The 21,146-nt window shown below is 61.9% G+C and overlaps 3 protein-coding genes across 3 annotated transcripts; all 3 read right to left on the minus strand.

The window, feature by feature from the left end:
* Positions 1-1,269: 1,269 nt before the first annotated feature.
* LOC137154854 (proteoglycan 3-like) lies at positions 1,270-4,634 on the minus strand. The gene is made up of 6 exons (XM_067550700.1): positions 4,601-4,634; positions 3,311-3,382; positions 2,852-2,979; positions 2,187-2,321; positions 1,611-1,722; positions 1,270-1,328 (listed from the first exon to the last, which is right to left on the minus strand). Exons 1-6 carry the CDS (start codon positions 4,632-4,634, stop codon positions 1,270-1,272), a joined length of 540 nt encoding a protein of 179 aa, XP_067406801.1.
* Positions 4,635-6,688: 2,054 nt separating this feature from the next.
* LOC137154885 (bone marrow proteoglycan-like) lies at positions 6,689-8,942 on the minus strand. Its single transcript, XM_067550733.1, has 5 exons — positions 8,876-8,942; positions 8,418-8,545; positions 7,753-7,887; positions 7,170-7,281; positions 6,689-6,935 (listed from the first exon to the last, which is right to left on the minus strand). Exons 1-5 carry the CDS (start codon positions 8,934-8,936, stop codon positions 6,877-6,879), a joined length of 495 nt encoding a protein of 164 aa, XP_067406834.1. The 5' UTR covers positions 8,937-8,942; the 3' UTR covers positions 6,689-6,876.
* Positions 8,943-15,524: 6,582 nt separating this feature from the next.
* Positions 15,525-17,775, minus strand: PRG2 (proteoglycan 2, pro eosinophil major basic protein). Its single transcript, XM_067550734.1, has 5 exons — positions 17,693-17,775; positions 17,019-17,194; positions 16,587-16,721; positions 15,960-16,068; positions 15,525-15,782 (listed from the first exon to the last, which is right to left on the minus strand). The coding sequence occupies exons 1-5, from the start codon at positions 17,751-17,753 to the stop codon at positions 15,724-15,726; spliced, it is 540 nt and encodes a 179-aa protein (XP_067406835.1). The 5' UTR covers positions 17,754-17,775; the 3' UTR covers positions 15,525-15,723.
* Positions 17,776-21,146: the final 3,371 nt, after the last annotated feature.

Genomic DNA, 21,146 nt, shown 5'->3' on the forward strand with positions numbered 1-21,146 from the left:
CACACACCCCACACGCCCCACCCCCACACACACACTGTATATCCCTACCATCTATAGCCCGCACATTCCCTAAGGCCTCCTGTGACCCTTCCGTGCCCAGGGCAGCCACCTTATAATGCCAAGGTCAGGGCAGGCTGTAAAAGGAGAGCAGATTCTCCCAGCACTGGTGGGTGACACTGAAGTCAGACTTCCCAACCAGCCACAAACTGTGCTTCTGATTTCCCACACTGGTTATTAAGAAGCCAATATGCAAATACACACATCCCCCTTTACTGAATTTCAGTCTCTAGCTCCCAATCAGCCACAAGGTCCAATAAAGAGACCAGTTATTTAAACTCTATGCTCTTTACTAAAAAGTTTCCTCCTGACCCCAAAGGGTCAGCTACAGTACCAGATCAATATAAGTTTAGATCTTACCCAAAATACCATGCTGCCAGCCAATCCTTTAGTAACTAAAACTAAAGGTTTATTATAAAAAGAAAGGAACAAACCATAAGAGAAATGTTAAAGGATTAGATCAATCAGATACATATAAGTGATTTGAAAGTCCATATACATCAGGTTTCTAGAAGAATTGTGGAGTTTGAAGGCTTGTATAGTCCCTCTGGTGTACATCCAGTACTTGGATGGATCTCAGTCCTTTGTTTCACAGCTTCAGTTCAGTTGCAGATGAATTGATCCAGAGGTAGGTTGGCAGCTGAAGCTGAATCCCAACTGAAAGACTGGTGACTGAAGACAAAATGGATTCCCCAGGCCTCCACCATACATATTCTCCTATACCTCCCACCCTTCCAACTTCCACACACCCCCTACACTGCCTCTGCACAGACACCTCTACAACCCCCCTCCACAAATCTTACACTCTCACCCAACTCTTACACACACACACACACAGCTGCTAGAGCCAGGGCAGACCTTGACAGATAGCTCTTAGTGACTCAGTCCTCTCGTCCAGACTGGCCACCTCCTCCCCCCAAACTACTTCCCCTGTCCCAGCCCCATAGAGTGTGCAGGACCCTGGCCTCAGAGCAGGAAGAAGCAACATCCGGGAGTGATGAGTGAAGGGTTGTTTTATTGCAGGGACTCACAGGCAATTACCAAGAGTGGGGGATGCAGGCTGCCCCTCCTGGGGAGACAGGGCAGCGCCGGGACTTGCTGCACAGGGAGATCTGAGACCAGGGAGCCAGGGCGCCTCTGGCAGGGCACAGCAGGGAGACCCAGGCCAGCGGAGCGGTGGGGGCAGCGGGACCAGCGTGGGAAGCAGCCCCCTCACCATTCGCAGATAAAGGGCAGGAGAGTCTGGCAGTTGGCATTTCTCCAATGACCACCTGGCAGAGAGAGACAGAGGCTAATGCCCTCCCGACCAATACCTGGCACTCCAGCTCCCAGCAAACCCTGGATCCCTCTGCCCCACACCTCACTGCCCCACCTAGCCCCAATTCCCCCTTCCCCACCCCACATAGCCCCACCTAGTCCCTGTTCCCCCAGCCCCAGCCAACAGGGCCCCACATAGCCCCAGTTCCCCCTGCCCCAGTCCACATGGCCCCACCTAGCCCCAGTTCCCCCTGCCCCAGCCCACACAGCCACACCTAGCCCCGGTGGCCCCTCACCTGCAGTGCACAGGGCAACACAAGTTTTCCTAGAGTGGCTGGGGTTCCTGCTGGCCCAGTTGATGTAGTTCCAGTGGGTTTTGTCCACCCAGCGGCAGAATGGACGCCCGCCCTGCAAGTGAAGGGGCTGGAATAGGATCAGCGCTGCCCCATCTGCAGGGCACCCCACGGACCTTCCCCAAGGAGCCAGAGCCATTGCTGAGCAAGCAGGATCCAGGGGCTATAGCCGGGGCATGGGCTCACTGGGATGGGGGGCAGGACACTCCCAGCACACACTGGCACCAGTCTGTGCCCTGACACCAGCCGCATGCACCTCATGGGCAGCCGAGGGCAGCAGATTCCAATGAGACCCCAGCTCCTGGCCACAGGGAGGGCTGAGACACAGCCCTGAACTCCCAGAGCCCCCCCGGGGCTACCTCACAGGTGTGACCTGGGGCTGCCCAGAGCAGGGTCCCTGCTGGGGACACGGAGCCGCATTGGGGGATGGGTCATCCCCAAACAGTGGGGAGTTTGGGGGGCTTTGGGTCAGGCACAGGCAGGCAGGCCCAGGGCAGCAGGACCAGATGCTCTCCTTACCAAGGAGGAGATGATGCCCCCAATCCACACTTGGGCATTATTGGTGCGGGATTTCGCCGCACTGCGCAGAAACTCATTGGCTGGGTGGTTGTGGACGGAGGCCAGATGGCCACCGAAGAGACGCACACATTCTTTCTGTGGAGAGAAAGAGAGTCGGAGGGCAGCTGGGGAGGAGCCACGGACCAGCCCACGGCTACTGCCCCTGTCTGCCACCCACGCACCATCCACTGCCCTCCCACTCCAGAAGACACCCCCATGCACCATAAGCCAACCCCACAGCCCATCCACCAGCTCCGTCTGTCCCATCCACCCATCCCGTGCATCATGAGCCAGCCCCATGCACCATCCCCACACCATTTCCACCTCCCCATGTGTTATCTACCAAACCCTATGTGCCACCCTATGTGCCAGCCCCCCTTCTCCATCCGCCGCCCCCACGGACCATCTATCAACCCTACACACCATCCGTATCCCTCACGTGCCTCGTCCACTATCTACCAGCCCCGTGCACCTTGCACCAGCCCCACCTCCCATCCTTTGCCTCCACGTACCATGTGCTAGCCCCAAGCTTCATCTGCCAGCCCCACGCACCATCCGCCAGCCCCACAGACTATTCCCTGCCCCCACGTACCACCCTTCCCCAGCCCCCTGCCCCCTCTACTCGCCTCAGCCTCGTGGAAGGTCTGGGGTTGGTTCACCACCCTGAAACGTGGCTTCTTGTGTTCCCTGAGCTCCTCCTCCAGAACGGAGCTCCCCAGCTCACCTGGTACCTCCTGCTCCAGGGTGCCCTCAGCTGGGGAAGGAGGGGAGTGAGACAGACCGATGGGCTCTTCCAGCCCCATAGTGCACCCCAGCCCCTGAATGACTGGGGGGGAGAAGGGACACACCCCCATGGCTGCAGGTACCAGGCGATACAACAGCAGGGGCTTGGGAGCACGTACGCTGCCCCTGGGTCTGGGTCTGAGACAAAGCATGGCTAGGGATCAGTGGGGGAGAGGGGACCCAGGTCCCAGGACACGGCAAGGGTGGGGGTCAGTGGGTGTTGGGGAACCCTAGTGTCCAGGATGCAGCAGGGTTGGGGGTCAGTGAGAGCACAGGTCTGGGGGACTTCCGCCAGGACTTACGGAGGAGGCGAGCAGAGACGGCCCCCAGCAGGGCGAGCGCCAACGCCAGGGACAGCTTCATCTTGGGCAGACCTGGGGGAGAGACACAGTGAGATAGACAGATTGACCGCCACACACATACAGCCCCTTTCCCCCCACCTAGAGCCATCCCTCACTGAGCCCACCTGACCCTCCCCCCCACATCCCTCACTGAGCGTAGACGGACCCCCCAACTTAGAGGTCCTGCTCGTGCCTGTCATCCCCGACTTCCTGCTCCAGCTGTCCTGGCTCTTATATTGGGCTGGACCAGAAAGCTGGGCATGGGGAAAGAGCCTCTATCAGCTCCCAGCCCCTATGTGCCTCCCCCTCTTCCGCCCCCCAACTGCTTGCGACACCCCCTACCCGCAGCCTGAGCTCTGACCCACCAGCTGCCCCACATCACCACCTAGGGGCCATTGGGGGAGTCTACACATGAGCTGTCTACACAGTGCCCCCAGCTCCCCATGGGGGTCCTGGGTTCAACCCCTTCCTCTTCCCAGCCACTCGGGGACCCGCTTTAGAGAGCCCCAGGGTATAAGGCTGGGCTAGCTGGGGCTGTGGGTCGGGAGAGAGGGGCACCGGCAGAGCTGTGGTTGGAGGGTGGGGGGGAACCCAGGGAGCCACTCAGCCTCTGCCCTGTGGGTCGGGATTGAGGAGCGCTGCTGTCAGGCCCTCTCCTCCCTTCCCCCCATCCCCCCCCCATTCCAGCCCTGATCTCAGGCCATGCTGGCTCCAAGAATCGGTGCAGATAAGCATCTCCCCACGGCGCTGGGCAGGTTTCACAAGGGGGATTTCATACTGTAACGGCTGCTCTGGGACCCCGCGCCTGGGCTGTCCCGATAACACCGGGGCTGTTTCACCGCAGGCCACAGCGCTGGTCGCCCGGCCACCAAGAACAGGGCGGCCACCAACAAGATGATGCCAGCTACCCCCCGAGTGCTAGGGTTAGGGTCCTCTTTCTGCACTCCCTGGGGTGGCCCCTTAGAGTCAGGGACCCCCCCACACACACACTGTAATGGAACCCTGCTCAGTGGGGCAAGGACTGGAGTGGGGTGATCACCCAGAGCCTGGCGTGTGGCCCTTCCCTGCCTGCGGTGAGGGGAGGTGCTGGGAACCCAGAGCCTGTGTGGGATCCAGCCAGTGCTGACTCCTGGGGCACTAACAAGCCCCCCCGCACACACACTTTCCACAGTGCCCCCACACATCTGGCATTGATGCCCTCTGCAAATTTCCTCTGTCCCCATGAGCTCCACTTCCAACCCCTTGGAGTACGTGGGGGGTTTAGCAGGGGGCTCAGCTCTGCCATGGCAACGACTTTAGTCCAAGCAGAGCTTCATAGACCCCAGACCAGGTGGGCTCATTGCACCATCTGTCTGTGCTCCTTCCTGCATTGCACCGGGCACAGGCCATGCCCAGGGGCTCCTGCCTCCCGCCCCGACCGAGCCAGAGGGAGAGAGAATCCAGACTGGACCGAAAGCCTCCGAGTGATGGAGCATCTGCCCTCGCCTGGGCGAGCTGGTCCTGTGGGGCCCTGACCTCGGTGGGGTCTGTGCAGTGCCTGGCCCCGTGGGGCCCTGATCTCAGTAACTGGCATGTTGAGATCCCAGGGGCTACAAGTTGACGAGCTCCCAGCTCGGGGTCCCTGGTGGGGCTGGGAGAGTCGAGTGGCTGGACTCCGGCCTCTGTTGCTGGCACTGCTGGCTGGGGAGCTCTGAGCAGGATCCCTGCGGGACAATCTGGGGAGGAGGGCGGGTGGGAACGGGGTCTGGGAGTGGCACCTCTCCTGGCGGGGAGCTGGGTAGGGTAATGCCTGGGGCACCCATAGGGGGCTATTGAGGGTGCTTAGCACATAGGGGCTGGAACTAGAGGTGCAGGGGTTCGGCAGCACCCCTGGCTTGAAGTGGTTTCCATCGTATGCAGGGCTTCCAGTTGGCTTCAGTGGCTCTCAGCAACCCCACTACACACATTGTTCCAGCCCCCGGGGCAGCAGCTTGTGGGTCTAAGGGTGCTGCAAAACTAGGCTCCCAGCCATGGCCAGCCCCACTGCCCGCCACAGCCCTGCTGGGACTGTCCCCCCATCTCCCAGGATGAGCCCCCGGCCCTGCTGTCCGCTTGCCCCCTGCAATCACAGCTCCCCTGCGCCAGGAGACAGCCAGGGAGCTGGTGGGGACCAGGGCAGAGACAGGAGTGTGGGAGGGTCATGGCCATGGCTGGGGAAGGCTGGGAGCTGGCAGAGATGGGGTGGGGACCAGGACAGGCCGGGTCCAGGCACTGATAGCAGCCTCAACGCGGGGCTGGTGCTAGGGTGCTGGGCAGCTCCACTTGGGCTGCACCAGTGTGTGCTGGGGCATATTTACAGCCCCTGAGTCCCAATCTCACGGGGTCCCCATGGCAGCTGGGAAGGGTGGGGGGGACAGGGTCCTGGCTCTCAGGGATCAACCTCCAGCGGCAGCTGCCCCATTCTTGGTGGCCGAGTGACCAGCGTTGCGGCCATTGGTGAAATGACCCCGGGGTTATTGGGACAGTTCAGGCGTGAGGTTCCAGCCCGGCCGTTACTGTGTGAAATCCCCCTTGTGAAACCTGCCCAGCGCCGTGGGGAGATGCTTATCTGCACGGCTGAGATGGCAGTGGGTTGGGAGGGGAAGGGCCACTGAGCCAGACCCCCGGCCACAGGCTTTTCCCCTCTGCATGAGTGAGTGGGACATAGCAGCCCGTGTTCGCAGCAGCGCCTGGCAGCCTTTTCCCAAGCGGGCTGCTTCAGTTGGTGCCAGGAAGCATTTCCATGGGTACAGAGACCGCGTTCAGACTGGCAGCTGCCAAGGGTCCAGCCAGCCACGCTGCGGCACGCTCCATCTTGGCTCCAGCTCGCTCTGTCCCTTCACCTCTCAGGCCTGGGCTGCGCTTAAAATACGCCGGCACGGCTACCTGGGGCAGGTGGGGGGGATCCAGCCATGTAGCTGTGCTGCTCGCACAACCTCCAGGGTAGGCTCAGCTACCGTGGGTGAGCAGGTATTTCTGTCGGCGCAGCTGACGCCGTTGGAGGAAACGGTGTTCCTCTGGAGGCAGGACACCACCCTCCACCAGCCTACGCTGCGGCTATCCCGAGGGCTGTGCTGGCACAGGCCGGGTAGTGTAAACACAGCCTCCATCTCAAGCAGAGCTCCTGTGTGTCTGGGACCCTTCTGATAACGCTGGTTCCTGACACCTCCAGTCCATTGCCACCCGCTGAGTTAGCCCCTCTGCCCACCCTGGCCTTTCCCTGCCCACCCGCACCCCTGGCCCAGCCCCATGGAGCCTGCAGGGCCCACGGTGCTATGGTGCCCCGCGGCAGGAAAGAACGACACCTAGGAGTGATGAGTGAAGTGTTGTTTTATTACAGGGAATCACAGGCAATGACTGAATGCGGGGGTGGGGGCTGCACCTCCTGAGGAGCCGGGGCAGGGCCGGGTGGGAGTCCAGGGAGCCAGGGCACCTCCGGGAGGGCAGAGCAGGGAGACCCAGGCCAGCGGAGCGGTGGGGGCGGCGGGACCACGTGGGAAGCAGTCCCCTCAGCTCTCACAGATAAAGGGCAGGCGAGTCCCGCAGCTGGCACTTCTCCAATGACCACCTAGCAGAGAAAGAGAGGCTAGTGCCCTCCCGGCCTGGCATCTCAGCCCCCAGCAAACCTTGGATCCCTCTGCCCCGCACCCCACTGCCCTACCTAGTCCCAGCTCCTCCTGCCTCAGCCCACACGACCCCACCTAGCCCCAGTATCCCCTGCCGCAGCCCACATGGCCCCACCTAGCCCCAGTTCCCCCTGCCCCAACCCACACAGCCACACCTAGCCCCGGTGGCCCCTCACCTGCAGTGCACAGGGCAACACAAGTTTCCCCAGAGCGGCTGGGGTTCCCGCTGGCCCAGTTGGTGTAGTTCCAGTGGGTTTTGTCCACCCAGCGGCAGAATGGGCGCCCGCCCTGCAAGTGAAGGGGCTGGAATAGGATCAGCGCTGACCCATCTGCAGGGCACCCCACGGACCTTCCCCAAGGAGCCAGGGCCATTGCTGAGCAAGCAGGATCCAGGGGCTATAGCCGGGGCATGGTCTCACTGGGATGGGGGGCAGGACGCTCCCAGCACACACTGGCACCAGTCTGTGCCCTGACACCAGCCGCATGCACCTCATGGGCAGCCGAGGGCAGCGGATTCCAATGAGACCCCAGCTCCTGGCCACAGGGAGGGCTGAGACACAGCCCTGAACTCCCAGAGCCACCTCCCCCCCTGGGGCTACCTCACAGGTGTGACCTGGGGCTGCCCGGAGCAGGGTCCCTGCTGGGGACACGGAGCCGCATTGGGGGATGGGTCATCCCCAAACAGTGGGGAGTTTGGGGGGTTCTGGGTCAGGCCCAGGCAGGCAGGCCCAGGGCAGCAGGACCAGATGCTCTCCTTACCGAGGAGGAGATGATGCCCCCAATCCACACTTGGGCATTATTGGTGCGGGATTTCGCCGCACTGCGCAGAAACGCATTGGCTGGATGGTTGTGGACGGAGGCCAGATGGCCACCGAAGAGACGCACACATTCTTTCTGTGGAGAGAAAGAGAGTCGGAGGGCAGCTGGGGAGGAGCCACGGACCAGCCCACGGCTACTGCCCCTGTCTGCCACCCACGCACCATCCACTGCCCTCCCACTCCAGAAGACACCCCCATGCACCATAAGCCAACCCCACAGCCCATCCACCAGCTCCGTCTGTCCCATCCACCCATCCCGTGCATCATGAGCCAGCCCCATGCACCATCCCCACACCATTTCCACCTCCCCATGTGTTATCTACCAAGCCCTATGTGCCACCCTATGTGCCAGCCCCCCTTCTCCATCCGCCACCCCCACGGACCATCTATCAGCCCTACACACCATCCGTATCCCTCACGTGCCTCGTCCACTATCTACCAGCCCCGTGCACCTTGCACCAGCCCCACCTCCCATCCTTTGCCTCCACGTACCATGTGCTAGCCCCAAGCTGCATCTGCCAGCCCCACGCACCATCTGCCAGCCCCACAGACTATTCCCTGCCCCCACGTACCACCCTTCCCCAGCCCCCTGCTCCCTCTACTCGCCTCAGCCTCGTGGAAGGTCTGGGGTTGGTTCACCATCCTGAAATGTGGCTTCTTGTGTTCCCTGAGCTCCTCCTCCAGAACGGAGCTCCCCAGCTCACCTGGTACCTCCTGCTCCAGGGTGCCCTCAGCTGGGGAAGGAGGGGAGTGAGACAGACCGATGGGCTCTTCCAGCCCCATAGTGCACCCCAGCCCCTGAATGACTGGGGGGAGAAGGGACACACCCCCATGGCTGCAGGTACCAGGCGATACAACAGCAGGGGCTTGGGAGCACGTAAGCTGCCCCTGGGTCTGGGTCTGAGACAAAGCATGGCTAGGGGTCAGTGGGGGAGAGGGGACCCAGGTCCCAGGACAGGGCAAGGGTGGGGGTCAGTGGGTGTTGGGGAACCCTAGTGTCCAGGATGCAGCAGGGTTGGGGGTCAGTGAGAGCACAGGTCTGGGGGACTTCCGCCAGGACTTACGGAGGTGGCGAGCAGAGACGGCCCCCAGCAGGGCGAGCGCCAACGCCAGGGACAGCTTCATCTTGGGCAGACCTGGGGGAGAGACACAGTGAGATAGACAGATTGACCCCCACACACATACAGCCCCTCCCCCCCCACCTAGAGCCATCCCTCACTGAGCCCACCTGACCCTCCCCTCCACTTCCCCCACTGAGCGTAGACGGACCCCCCAACTTAGAGGTCCTGCCCGCACCTGTCATCTCTGACTTCCTGCTCCAGCTGTCCCGGCCCTTATATTGGGCTGGACCAAAAAGCTGGGCATGGGGAAAGAGCCTCTATCAGCTCCCAGCCCTTATGTGCTTCCCCCACTTCCGCCCCCCAACTGCTTACGACACCCCCTACCCGCAGCCTGGGCTCTGACCCACCAGCTGCCCCACATCACCACCTAGGGGCCATCGGGGGTAGTCTACACACGAGCTGTCTACAAAGTGCCCCCAGCTCCCCATGGGGGTCCTGGGTTCAACCCCTTCCTCTTCCCAGCCCCTGGGGGACCCGCTTTAGAGAGCCCCAGGGTATAAGGCTGGGCTAGCTGGGGCTGTGGGTCGGGAGAGAGGGGCACCGTCAGAGCTGTGGTTGGAGGGTGGGGGGGAACCCAGGGAGCCACTCAGCCTCTGCCCCCTGCAAGGGGTAGCCAGGCCTGGAATTGTGAGGGCGGAAGTCACACACGACACGGCAACTCAGTGGGGGCCACCCTCATTAGTAGCTGGGAGTCAGGGGAGTCACAGATGCTTTACACCGGCTGGGATCTGTCCATTGCCTCCAGTGGAGCTACGGACCCAGCTCCCTGTCTTCTGGCAAATCCTCAGAGTCCACTGCCGCAGAGGGGCACCAGCAGAGCTGCGGCGCTGGGGGAGCACAGGGCTGGGCTAGCTGGAGCTGTGGGTCGGGATTGAGGAGCGCTGCTGTCAGGCCCTCTCCTCCCTTTCTCCCCCCTCCCTCCATTCCAGCCCTGCTCTCAGGCCGTGCTGGCTCAGGGCATCAGTGCAGATAAGCATCTCCCCACGGCGCTGGGCAGGTTTCACAAGGGGGATTTCACACAGTAACGGCCGCGCTGGGACCCCGCGCCTGGGCCGTCCCGATAACCCTGGGGCCGTTTCACCGCAGGCCACATGGCCGGTCGCCCGGCCACCGAGAACAGGGCGGCCACCAACAAGATGGTGCCAGCTCCCCCCCGAACGCCAGGGTCAGGGTCTCCTCTCTGCACTCGCTGGGGCGGCCCCTTAGAGTCAGGGAGCCCCCCACACACACTGTAATGGGACCCTGCTCAGTGGGGCAGGGACTGGAGTGGGGTGATCACCCAGAGCCTGGCGTGTGGCCCTTCCCTGCCTGCGGTGAGGGGAGGTGCTGGGAACCCAAAGCCTGGGGGAGAACCAGCCAGTGCTGACCCCTGGGGCACAAACAAGCCACACACACTTTCCACAGTGCCGCCACACATCTGGCATTGATGCCCTCTGCAAATTTCCTCTGTCCCCATGAGCTCCACTTCCAACCCCTTGGAGTACGTGGGGGGTTTAGCAGGGGGCTCAGCTCTGCCATGGCAACGACTTTAGTCCAAGCAGAGCTTCATAGACCCCAGACCAGGTGGGCTCATTGCACCATCTGTCTGTGCTCCTTCCTGCATTGCACCGGGCACAGGCCATGCCCAGGGGCTCCTGCCTCCCGCCCCGACCGAGCCAGATGGAGAGAGATCCCAGCCTGGACCGAAAGCCTCCGAGTGATGGAGCATCTGCCCTCGCCTGGGCGAGCTGGCACTGTGGGGCCCTGACCTCGGTGGGGTCTGTGCAGTGCCTGGCCCCGTGGGGCCCTGATCTCGTTAACTGGCATGTTGAGATCCCAGGGGCTACAAGTTGACAAGCTCCCAGCTCGGGGTCCCTGGTGGGGCTGGGAGAGTCGAGTGGCTGGACTCCGGCCTCTGTTGCTGGCACTGCTGGCTGGGGAGCTCTGAGCAGGATCCCTGCGGGACAATCTGGGGAGGAGGGCGGGTGGGAACGGGGTCTGGGAGTGGCACCTCTCCTGGCGGGGAGCTGGGTAGGGTAATGCCTGGGGCACCCATAGGGGGCTATTGAGGGTGCTTAGCACATAGGGGCTGGAACTAGAGGTGCGGGGGTTCGGCAGCATCCCCTGGCTTGAAGTGGTTTCCATCGTATGCAGGGCTTCCAGTTGGCTTCAGTGGCTCTCAGCAACCCCACTACACACATTGTTCCAGCCCCCCGGGGCAGCAGCTTGTGGGTCTAAGGGTGCTGCTAAACTAGGCTCCCAGCATGGCCAGCCCCACTGCCCGCCACAGCCCTGCTGGGACTGTCCCCCCATCTCCCAGGATGAGCCCCCGGCCCTGCTGTCCGCTTGCCCCCTGCAATCACAGCTCCCCTGCTCCAGGAGACAGCCAGGGAGCTGGTGGGGACCAGGGCAGAGACAGGAGTGTGGGAGGGTCATGGCCATGTCTGGGGAAGGCTGGGAGCTGGCAGAGATGGGGTGGGGACCAGGACAGGCCGGGTCCAGGCACTGATAGCAGCCTCAACGCGGGGCTGGTGCTAGGGTGCTGGGCAGCTCCACTCGGGCTGCACCAGTGTGTGCTGGGGCATATTTACAGCCCCTGAGTCCCAGTCTCACTGGGTCCCCATGGCAGCTGGGAAGGGTAGGGGGGACAGGGTCCTGGCTCTCAGGGATCAACCTCCAGCGGCAGCTGCCCCATTCTTGGTGGCCGAGTGACCAGCGTTGCGGCCATTGGTGAAATGACCCCGGGGTTATTGGGACAGTTCAGGCGTGAGGTTCCAGCGCGGCCGTTACTGTGTGAAATCCCCCTTGCGAAACCTGCCCAGCGCCGTGGGGAGATGCTTATCTGCACGGCTGAGATGACAGTGGGTTGGGAGGGGAAGGGCCACTGAGCCAGACCCCCGGCCACAGGCTTTTCCCCTCTGCATGAGTGAGTGGGACATAGCAGCCCGTGTTCGCAGCAGCGCCTGGCAGCCTTTTCCCAAGCGGGCTGCTTCAGTTGGTGCCAGGAAGCATTTCCATGGGTACAGAGACCGCGTTCAGACTGGCAGCTGCCAAGGGTCCAGCCAGCCACGCTGCGGCACGCTCCATCTTGGCTCCAGCTCGCTCTGTCCCTTCACCTCTCAGGCCTGGGCTGCGCTTAAAATACGCCGGCACGGCTACCTGGGGCAGGTGGGGGGGATCCAGCCATGTAGCTGTGCTGCTCGCACAACCTCCAGGGTAGGCTCAGCTACCGTGGGTGAGCAGGTATTTCTGTCGGCCCAGCTGACGCCGTTGGAGGAAACGGTGTTCCTCTGGAGGCAGGACACCACCCTCCACCAGCCTACGCTGCGGCTATCCCGGGGGCTGTGCTGGCACAGGCCGGGTAGTGTAAACACAGCCTCCATCTCAAGCAGAGCTCCTGTGTGTCTGGGACCCTTCCGATAACGCTGGTTCCTGACACCTCCAGTCCATTGCCACCCGCTGAGCTAGCCCAGGCCTACACCCCCAATTGAGATCCGTTGAGCTACGGCACTCAGGGGGACTGAAATGTGCACGCACACCCCAGAGCACCACACCGTGAACTAAGCCCCAGGCTAGATGGTGCCTAGGTGGACAGGAACAAGCTTCCATTGAGATAGCTACAGCCATTCAGGGAGGTGGATTGACAGCAGCACCAGAAACAGGGGCGGTATTTGTCCCTGGTCACCCCAGGAATTCCAGGGCCCCTCCTGGTGACCTCCCACATATAATACCTGCCAGGTCACGCTGTGCGGAGGACACTGAGTGGGACAGAGCAGCTGACACCAAATGGGTCAGATCTGAATTTCAGGGGACCCCTTGCTGCCTCGGGGGCCCCTGGTTTTGCCATGGTTGTGGTGCCTAATGCCGCCACCAGAGGGAAAAGGCCCCGGTGTATTACACCTGCTGGGGCCACTGGCCAGTACAGTCAGTCATTGGGGCGCCCGTTGTCTCCTCCACTGGCACGTGATGGCACATTCTTACCAGCCCAGACAGCGCCCGTCCCAGAGGCCCTCATGTCTCTGGCTCTGTGCCAGGAGAAGCACGTGAGCCCCTCGGCACCCAGCAGGTAATGATGCCAAGTCCAAGATGCTGGCTGCTCGGAAAAATATTAGACAATTCTCAGTTTTGTGACACTCCCTGCACACCCAGCCCTGCTGGAGCCCCTCAACCTCGACCCACAACCCCTTGCTAGCCAAGCCCTGGGCTCCCCACACACCCAGCCCTGCCAGGGGCCCTCACTCCCTCTCTGACACACAGCACCCTGTAGCATTGGGAGCAGAGGATTTGCCAGTTCAGATGTCAGCGTGCCAGGTCCATCCAACCCAGTGCCTTTTGTCCCATAGTGCCCAGTATCAGGCAGGGCTCCACCCCACTGGGCAATGGGATAGTTGCCCTTTCATCAGGACTTTCCCCTGTGGGGTGGGTTAATGCCACACAGGGAGAGATGCAACAACTCCTGGGTGCCCAGGAACTCAGGCAGTGGAATTGGCCCCCTCACAATGCCTGAATCCCCCCACCTGGCAGAATGGAGGCATGGCTCCAAGGTGTCAATCGACCATAGCTCTATGGGAGTCAGTGGGCCAGATCCCAGCTGGTGTCAATCGGTCGTAGCTCCCCTGGTGTCAATGGGCCAGACCCCAGCTGGTATCAATCGGCCGTAGCTCCCTTGGTGTCAATGGGCCAGACCCCAGCTGGGGTCAATCGGCTGTATCTCCCCTGGTGTCGATGGCCCAGACCCCAGCTGCGGTCGATGGGCTGCAGCTGGTGTAAATTGGCCAAGGCACTGCCGTTTTGGTGGGGAAATGAGAGCAGGCAGCCCAGACGCCTCGCCCAAGGACACAGTGCTGAGGAGCTAAGATCGAACTTGCTTGATGTTTATCACAGGTTCTCCAACCCTGGTGATGGGAACACCCCCTGGTGTGCATGGAGCCTCTGAGACCTCTCTGAGCTATTGCTTCAGCCCGTTTCCATCTCCCTGGGGCGTCCTCCTTCAGCTGAGAGCGTCTCATCGCCAGGGCAGGGCCCTGTCCCACCGCTTGGAGCCGGCCATGCTGCGGAGAGACATGCACACCCTTCCCTCGCTGCTCCTGCTAGCCTGCCGCCCAAGCCCTCCTGCAGCCCCAGTGGGGCTGTGGAGCTGGCAAAGCGGCCGCTGATAATAGGAGATCTGGAACGATGTGTCCGGTGGGGAAGCTGAGAGCCATTGAACCCAACTGTCAACCCTGCATATGATGGAAACCACTTCCAGCTGAGGGGTGTGGCTGCAGCCCCCACACCTTTAGTTCTGGGACAGGGAAAGGGGGCTGAGTGGGGGGAAGGCTGCCTGGCCCCTGTGCATCTGGGGTCCCTGCAGTCCCTGCTCAGCAGGGGGCGGAGGAGGGGACGGGAGGATGGGAAGCTGAGGGGCCAAACAGGTCTGTGCGGCGCCAGCTCCCGTCAGGGCACTGCTGGGCCCACATGCGAGAAGGGTGGGGCTGGAAGGCGGGAGCGGCCGCCGTGCGGCCCTGCTTGGGGCTGGGAGCAGCGCAGCGTGCCGCTCAAAATCATTGCGCGTGACAGCTTTGGCATGCATGCCACCGGTTGCTGACCCCGGCCCGAGTAGGATGTTTCCAACATTTAAATGAGCTATTCCAAGCTTGGCAAACTGCAAGAAATAAGTAGCCTGAATGCTGGAAAGTCATCTCGATTTGTCTACAGTTCTTTCAAGTGTTGTGTTCCAGGGTTAGTAACAAAGTAAGAACATTCATTTACATTTTAACCCGAAGCAGTATCCTGTAAGTGACGACACAAGATGTCGGAACATGTTAGTATTAGAGGTGAGTGGGTCTAATATTTATACAATTTTCTTTCTTTTTATAGGAATTAGACACAGGGCTTCTGTCAGCGCATTTCTAACTTACTATCTGCAAGAAACCTAGAATTTTCAGGTGCCTAAGTAATCCTTGAAATCATGGTTCAAGTTCCCCCCCCCCCCAAATCTGAAATGGCTCCCCTGAACGCAAGCCGGGAAGCTCTGCCCTGCCACACCAGCCTCCATGGGACCAGCCAGCTTTGCGCAGTCATGGGCCCATGGCGTCTGAGGGGCCATAGGTCGGGCTGGGAAAGGGATGCGCTGACAATCAATGCCGCGAGAAGGCTGGGCCTGTCCAGAACAGCGAGTTCAGCCAAACTGACACCTCTGGAAACGAAGCGCTGCAGCGTGAAGGTGAACGCCCGCGTCACCACAGGGTGGGCTACACCAGGAGCAAGTCCCCCTGGAAGAGTCTCTTGGGTGAGCTAAATGGATGGTGCCCCTGGGAGCCTCTCAGCCTTTGGCAGGTGCTGCAGCCCTCGGCTCAGTCTTGTCGGGCTTGTCTGAGCCCTTTGCTGGCTGGGAATGTCCCAGGGGAAGGCCAGACCCCAGAACTGGATGCAGTCTCCGTGAATGGGCTCTCTAGTGCCGTATGCAGCGCTAACTCCACCGCCCGACCCCATCCCCGGCTGGGGGTGACCCCCAGCCCCTCTGCCCGCCCTGGCCTTTCCCTGCCCACAAGCTCCCGTGGCTCAGCCCCATGGAGCCTGCAGGGCCCACGGTGCCCCCGGGCAGGAAAGAATGACACCCAGGGGTGATGAGTGAAGCGTTGTTTTATTGCAGGGAATCACAGGCAATGACCGAGTGCGGGGGTGGGGGCTGCCCCTCCTGGGGAGCCAGAACAGGACCGGGAGGAGAGCCGAGTCCAGGGAGCCAGGGCGCCTCCGGCAGAGCAGAGCAGGGAGTCCCAGGCCAGCGGAGCGGTGGGGGCGGCGGGACCCGCGTGGGGGGAGCAGACCCCTCAGTACTCGCAGATAAAGGGCAGGCGAGTTCTGCAGTGGACGTTTCTCCAGTGACCACCTGGCAGAGGGAGAGAGGTTGGTGTACTCTCGGCCGACCCCTGGCCTCCCAGCCCCCAGCAAACCCTGGATCCCCACTGCCCCATCTACCCCCGTATCCCCTGCCCCAGGGCTCCTCTTCCCACAAGCAGTGAATAGATCCCCTCTCCGCCCTGCCCTGCCCCAGGAGGCTCCTCACCTGCGGTGCACAGGGCGACACAACTCCGAAAGCGCTGCACGTTCCCGCTGGCCCAGTAGGCGTAGTTCCAGGGGCTGCGGTCGATCCAACGGGAACGCCAACACCGGTTCTGTGGGGAAGGGGGTGGGGTAGGATCAGTGCTGTCCCAGGGCGCCCCAGGGAACCCCCCGCATCGCCCCAGAGGTCAGGGCCAGGAGCTGCTCCTGCATTGGAGCCAGGCAGGGCCACAGCGAAGGGCTCTGAGTTCGCTGGGAGGGGGTCAGACCGCAGGGCAGGATGCATGTGGCACCTGCTGGCACCAGTCTCTGCCCTGGCAGCAGCCCCAGGCACCTCATGGGCAACCATGGTCAGTGGGACCCCAGCCACCGGGGGGGCAGCTGGGACACACCCCTGAGCTGCCGGAGCCCCCCAGGCCTGTCTCACAGGGGGTGGCCTGCGGCTTCTCAGAGCGGGTTCTTGACCGGGGCACTGAGCCACTGGGGGGATGGGTAGCGCCCTTTCACTCTGTACTGGAGGGGATGCCCAGCTCAGAGCTGGCAGGGGCCCAGATGTGGGAGTTTGGGGGGCCCTGGGTCTGGCCCAGGCGGGGGGGGGGCAGGGCCAGATGCTCTCAGATGCTCTCCTTACCCTGCGGGTAGTGATGCCCCCGATCCACACCTGGCCCCGGTTGGTGCGGCAGCGTGCCACCTTGCGCAAATGCTCATTCACCCAGTGGCTGTGGACGGAGGCCAGGCGGCCGCGGTAGCAACGGGCACAGAGACACTGTGGGGAGAGGGTGGGGGGAACGGGCAGCCATGGCCCAGGCACAGAGTCACATCCACCAGCCACCGCCCCACACACCATCCACTCTTCCCCCCCCGCCTCCATTTCACCCTACACCGTCCCTACACTCCCTCCACTGCCCCCACACCTCTTCCATTGCTCCTCCACTGCCCCACGGCCTCTCCACCACCCCATGCACTGTCCCCACATGACCTCCACTGCCTCCATGGGCGTCCCACCCCATTTCCTGACCCCTCTGCAAGTCCTCCCCATCACCTGTCCCCCCGACCCACTCACCTGGGCTCTCCAAAATGACTGGCAATTGTTCACAGCCACATAGCGATAGGTGCGGCCCTCTTCACCCGGCACGGTCATCCTGAAGCTCTCGCTCTCCGTGGGGCACGGTGGCTCCGGCTCCCCGGGCTTCACCTCGTCCTGCTCAGCTGTTCCCTCCTGCTTCAGGTGGCCCTCATCTGGAGGAGGAGGGCAAGAGACACCAACTGGCTCTTCCAGCCAAAGACGCAGCCCAGACCTCAAACCCTCCATGGAGGAAGGGAGACGGAGCAGGTCTAGTGGCCGGGGACGCAGGTGTCCAGGATGGAGAGAGTCAGGGGGTCATCAGGGAATCAGGAGACACAGGTGTCTGGGATGCGGCGGGTCGGAGGGTGGTTGGGGAGCCAGGGGACCCAGGTGTCCGGGATGCAGTGGGGCTGAAAGTTATTGGGGGCCAGAGGACCCGGGTGTCTGGGATGCAGTGGGGCTGTGGGCTAGCTGGAGCACAGGTCGGGGGCTAACAGAGCCTTTTGCTATCCTTGCTGGGGTCTGACCCAAGCCCATGAGGCCCCTGCTGTGTCTGCCTGGGGAAGAAGAGGGGGAGGTTCCCACTGGAGACAGTGGCCTGACCCACAGGCCTCCTCCCTCCCATGGTGGGGATGGGATGTATCCAGGGGGACGCGGGCACCAGGACTTACGGAGCTGGCGAGCAGAGACGGCCCCCAGCAGGGCGAGCGCCAGGACCAGGTACAGCTTCATCTCCGGCAGACCTGGGGAGGGAGGGCCTGGACGGCCGTGAGACAGAGACAGATTGACCCCCTCCTGCCCAGAACCTCCTCGTTGAGCCCAGACTGACTCTGCTGCCTACAGCCTCCCCCCACCTGTACTGGTCCCCCAACTACAGCCCACCCCACTGAGTCCAGATTGTCCCCCTGTTTCTGCAGCCCTCCCCGGTGTACAAATTAACCTATGTCTAGGGACCCCCTGCCACTGACTTCCTCTGGGCTGATGACCACCCCACAACTAAGGCAAGCTTTCCCAGCTAAGGTAGGGCTGGGCCCAGAAAGTGGGGGAGAAGGAACCCAGGGCCATGGCTCAACCAGGGTGGGCAGAGGGGATGTAACTGACCTGCCCCATAACACCTCGTAAGAGACGGGCTATATGCACCCATTGGCTATGGACAGAAGGTGGAACCCAGCGTGTGCTGTTAGCCTGTGGAACTCCCCGCCACAGGATATAAGGGGCCGACAGTGCTGAGCAGTGCCAGGCCTCACTGGGCATCAAGACAGCCCCAGGGGCCAACAGGGAGGCCTCATGACCTCAGGCACCAGTCGCCTCCCCAGGGCATCCAGCACTGATTGCTGTGAGAGCCAGGCCCTGACTAAATGACCCCCCCTGGGGCAAGTCACCATCACCCCCCATAGCCCCTGGGGTCACCCAGAGCCTCCCCTCTCACCTCTGTGACAGCTGTGGACCCTGGATGAGCTCTGACGGCTCCAGCCATCCAGGACCCTTATATTAGGCTGGAGCAGGAAGCTTGGGGTGGGGAAAGAGCCGCTATCAGCTCCCAGCCCCTGGTGCTCCCCCCTTCGCCCCCATGGCTTGCGACACCCCCACCACAAGCCTGGGCTCCAATGCACCAACTGCCCCAGGTCACCCACTAGGGGCCACTGGGAGAGTCTACACACGAGCTGTCTACAACGTGCCCCCAACTTCCCATAGGGGTCCTGGGTTCAACCCCTGCAGAAAGCAGGGGTCCCAGCCACTCAGAGACCCGTCTTAGATATATAGATAGAAGGCTGGGCTAGCTGGGGCTGCGGGTCGGGATTGAGGAGTGCTGCTGTCAGGCCTTCCCCTGCCCTTCCCCCTACATCCCAGCCCTGCTCTCAGGCCGTGCTGGCTCAGGGCATCAGTGCAGATAAGCATCTCCCCACGGCGCTGGGCAGGTTTCACAAGGGGGCTTTCACACAGTAACGGCCGCGCTGGGACCCCGCGCCTGGGCTGTCCCGATAACGCCGGGGCCGTTTCACCGCAGGCCACAGCGCTGGTCGCCCGGCCACCGAGAACGGGGTGGCCACCAACAAGATGGTGCCAGCCACCCCCGAGCGCCAGGGTCAGGGTCCCCTCTCTGAACTCCCTGGGGCAGCTCCTTAGAGTCAGGAACCCTGCCCCACTCCAATGGGACCCTGCTCAGTGGGGCTGGGACTGGAGTGGGGTGAGCACCCAGGGGCTGTCCTGTGGCCCTTCCCGGATTGCAGTGAGTAGATGCGCTGGGACCCCAGAAATTGGGGGGGACCAGCCAGTGCTGATCCATGGGGCATAAAGAGGCTCCCCACCCCACAGCTGGCACTGATGCCCCTTGCAGATATCCTTTGCCGCTATGAACCCCACTTCCTACCCAGTGGAGAATATGGGGGGTTCTAGGGGTCCGAAGTGGGGGGCTTAGCTGTGGTCTCATCTCTGTCATGGTGACGCTGTCAGTCCACCCAGATCTTCATAGACTCCAAGGGCAGGCAGGCCCGCTGCGCCGTCTGTCCCTGCTCCTGCGTCACACCAGGCACAGACCAGAGCCAGAGCGCAGCCTTTGGAGAGAGAATCCAGCCTAGACTGAAAGACTCGGAGTGACGGAGCATCTGCCCCGCCCAGGCGAGTTGTCCCCAGGACTGTGATCGCCAGGATTTACCCCTGCACCTCCCAGCACCTGCCCAGAGATCAGCTGGGTCAGGCCGGAGCTTGACCTGGTGCATCCTGGGAGAACTGTTATGTGGGGGAGGTTAATTTGGGTTTAGCTGGCCCAGTGGGCAGGACAGCCGGCGGGAGTCAGGACACATGGGGTTTTTCGCCTAGTTTTTCACTGACCTGGGGTCTGATCATGGGCCAATCACATCCCAGCCTTGTGCCTCAGTTTCCCTTCCCCCCTTCTCTATTCAGACTGTGAACTCTTAGGAGAAGGGGCTGTCTCTTGATGGTTGTATGTGCAGCACCCAATGAAATGGGGCCCGATGTCGGTCAGGGTCTGTGCAGCACCTGGCACAGCGAGGACTTGGATCTCGGTCGGGGTCTGTGCAGAACCAGGCAGAATAGGGGCACCAGTCTTGGTCAGGGTCTGTGCAGCTCCTGGCACAGCGGGGGCCCAGAGCTCGGTTGGGATCTGTGCAGCATCCAGCACACTGCAGCGACAGCTCTCCTTGGGGCTCTGCACCCAGGCTCCTGGCAGTGCCCCTATTCCTTGCCATGCCCCGGGCCTAGCGTTTCCCCAGGGCGAGTGCTGCAGCTCTCTGACCCTGAGACAGCACATTCAGGCTGCAGCGCCCCCCATTTCTCTCTGTGGCTCTACATCAAGTGCTAATAGAGCCCTCTGCCCCCTGCAGGAAGCGACGCAGGCAGGGGCACCAGTTAGGAGGGAAGGGGGCTATCCCCCCAGTTTTATACAGGTGTCTGATCCGTGCACACAGGGCCAAGCCCGGGCAGAGCTCTGCCTCCTACCTAGCTACAGTGCAACCTGAGTGTGGACTGTGAGTCTGCAAAGGAGACAGGGGCTGCTCCCAGTCCCAGCTGGTGCGCCGGGGGCAGGGAGTCAGTGTTTTGTTTACAAACAGAGGCAGGGTGGGCAAGATAAGAAAGGGCGGGTGATGAAATGAAGGATCTGGAAGTCCTTAGCGGAGCCTGTAAATCCAGAATCCCCCTGCAGGATGGGGCTGAGGGGAGAACACAGGGGACTCAGAAGAAATACAGCCAAGCCCTCTGAGCCAAGGTGACATTAAGCAAAGAGGGAGATGTGAGGAGTGTGGGTGAAATGAAGGGGCCAAACCCCAGGGAAGGGTTCGCCGTGGTGTAAGTTCCCCCTCTACCTATGGTACTGCCATCACCATAGTATCTGAGCACCTCGCAAGGTCTACGCTATTTTTCCTCACAGTCCCTCGGTGAGGTAGAGCCGTGCGGTTATCCCCATTGTACAGATGGGGCACTGAGGCACAGGGAGACTAAGGGCCAGATTTTCAAAGGTATTTAGGCACCTCATGGGGGTTTCAAAAGCGCCTAGAAGGTGAGGTGCTTTGTAAACCCCACTAAATGCCTAGCTGCATCTTTGGGTGCCTAAAAACCTTTGTAACTCTGTCCCTAAAGCACTGGCCAGAGGTCAGATGGGAAAGC

Source organism: Emydura macquarii, unplaced genomic scaffold (genome assembly GCF_026122565.2).
Source record: "Emydura macquarii macquarii isolate MOO-44397 ecotype Brisbane River unplaced genomic scaffold, CSIRO-AGI_Emac_v2 contig_1305, whole genome shotgun sequence".
Classification (NCBI taxonomy): domain Eukaryota; kingdom Metazoa; phylum Chordata; order Testudines; family Chelidae; genus Emydura; species Emydura macquarii.

Coding starts and splice junctions, on each gene's coding strand:
- LOC137154854 (XM_067550700.1), bottom strand. CDS start 4,634: ATGGCAGAGCTGAGCCCCCTGCTAAACCCCCCAC. Junction 1,723..2,186: donor GGGGCATCATCTCCTCCTTG/GTAAGGAGAGCA, acceptor CTTCACTTGCAG/GGCGGGCGTCCATTCTGCCG. Junction 1,329..1,610: donor TGTTGCCCTGTGCACTGCAG/GTGAGGGGCCAC, acceptor TCTCTCTGCCAG/GTGGTCATTGGAGAAATGCC.
- LOC137154885 (XM_067550733.1), bottom strand. CDS start 8,936: ATGAAGCTGTCCCTGGCGTTGGCGCTCGCCCTGCTGGGGGCCGTCTCT. Junction 7,888..8,417: donor AGACCTTCCACGAGGCTGAG/GCGAGTAGAGGG, acceptor TTCTCTCCACAG/AAAGAATGTGTGCGTCTCTT. Junction 7,282..7,752: donor GGGGCATCATCTCCTCCTCG/GTAAGGAGAGCA, acceptor CTTCACTTGCAG/GGCGGGCGCCCATTCTGCCG.
- PRG2 (XM_067550734.1), bottom strand. CDS start 17,753: ATGAAGCTGTACCTGGTCCTGGCGCTCGCCCTGCTGGGGGCCGTCTCT. Junction 16,722..17,018: donor AGTCATTTTGGAGAGCCCAG/GTGAGTGGGTCG, acceptor CTCTCCCCACAG/TGTCTCTGTGCCCGTTGCTA. Junction 16,069..16,586: donor GGGGCATCACTACCCGCAGG/GTAAGGAGAGCA, acceptor CCTTCCCCACAG/AACCGGTGTTGGCGTTCCCG.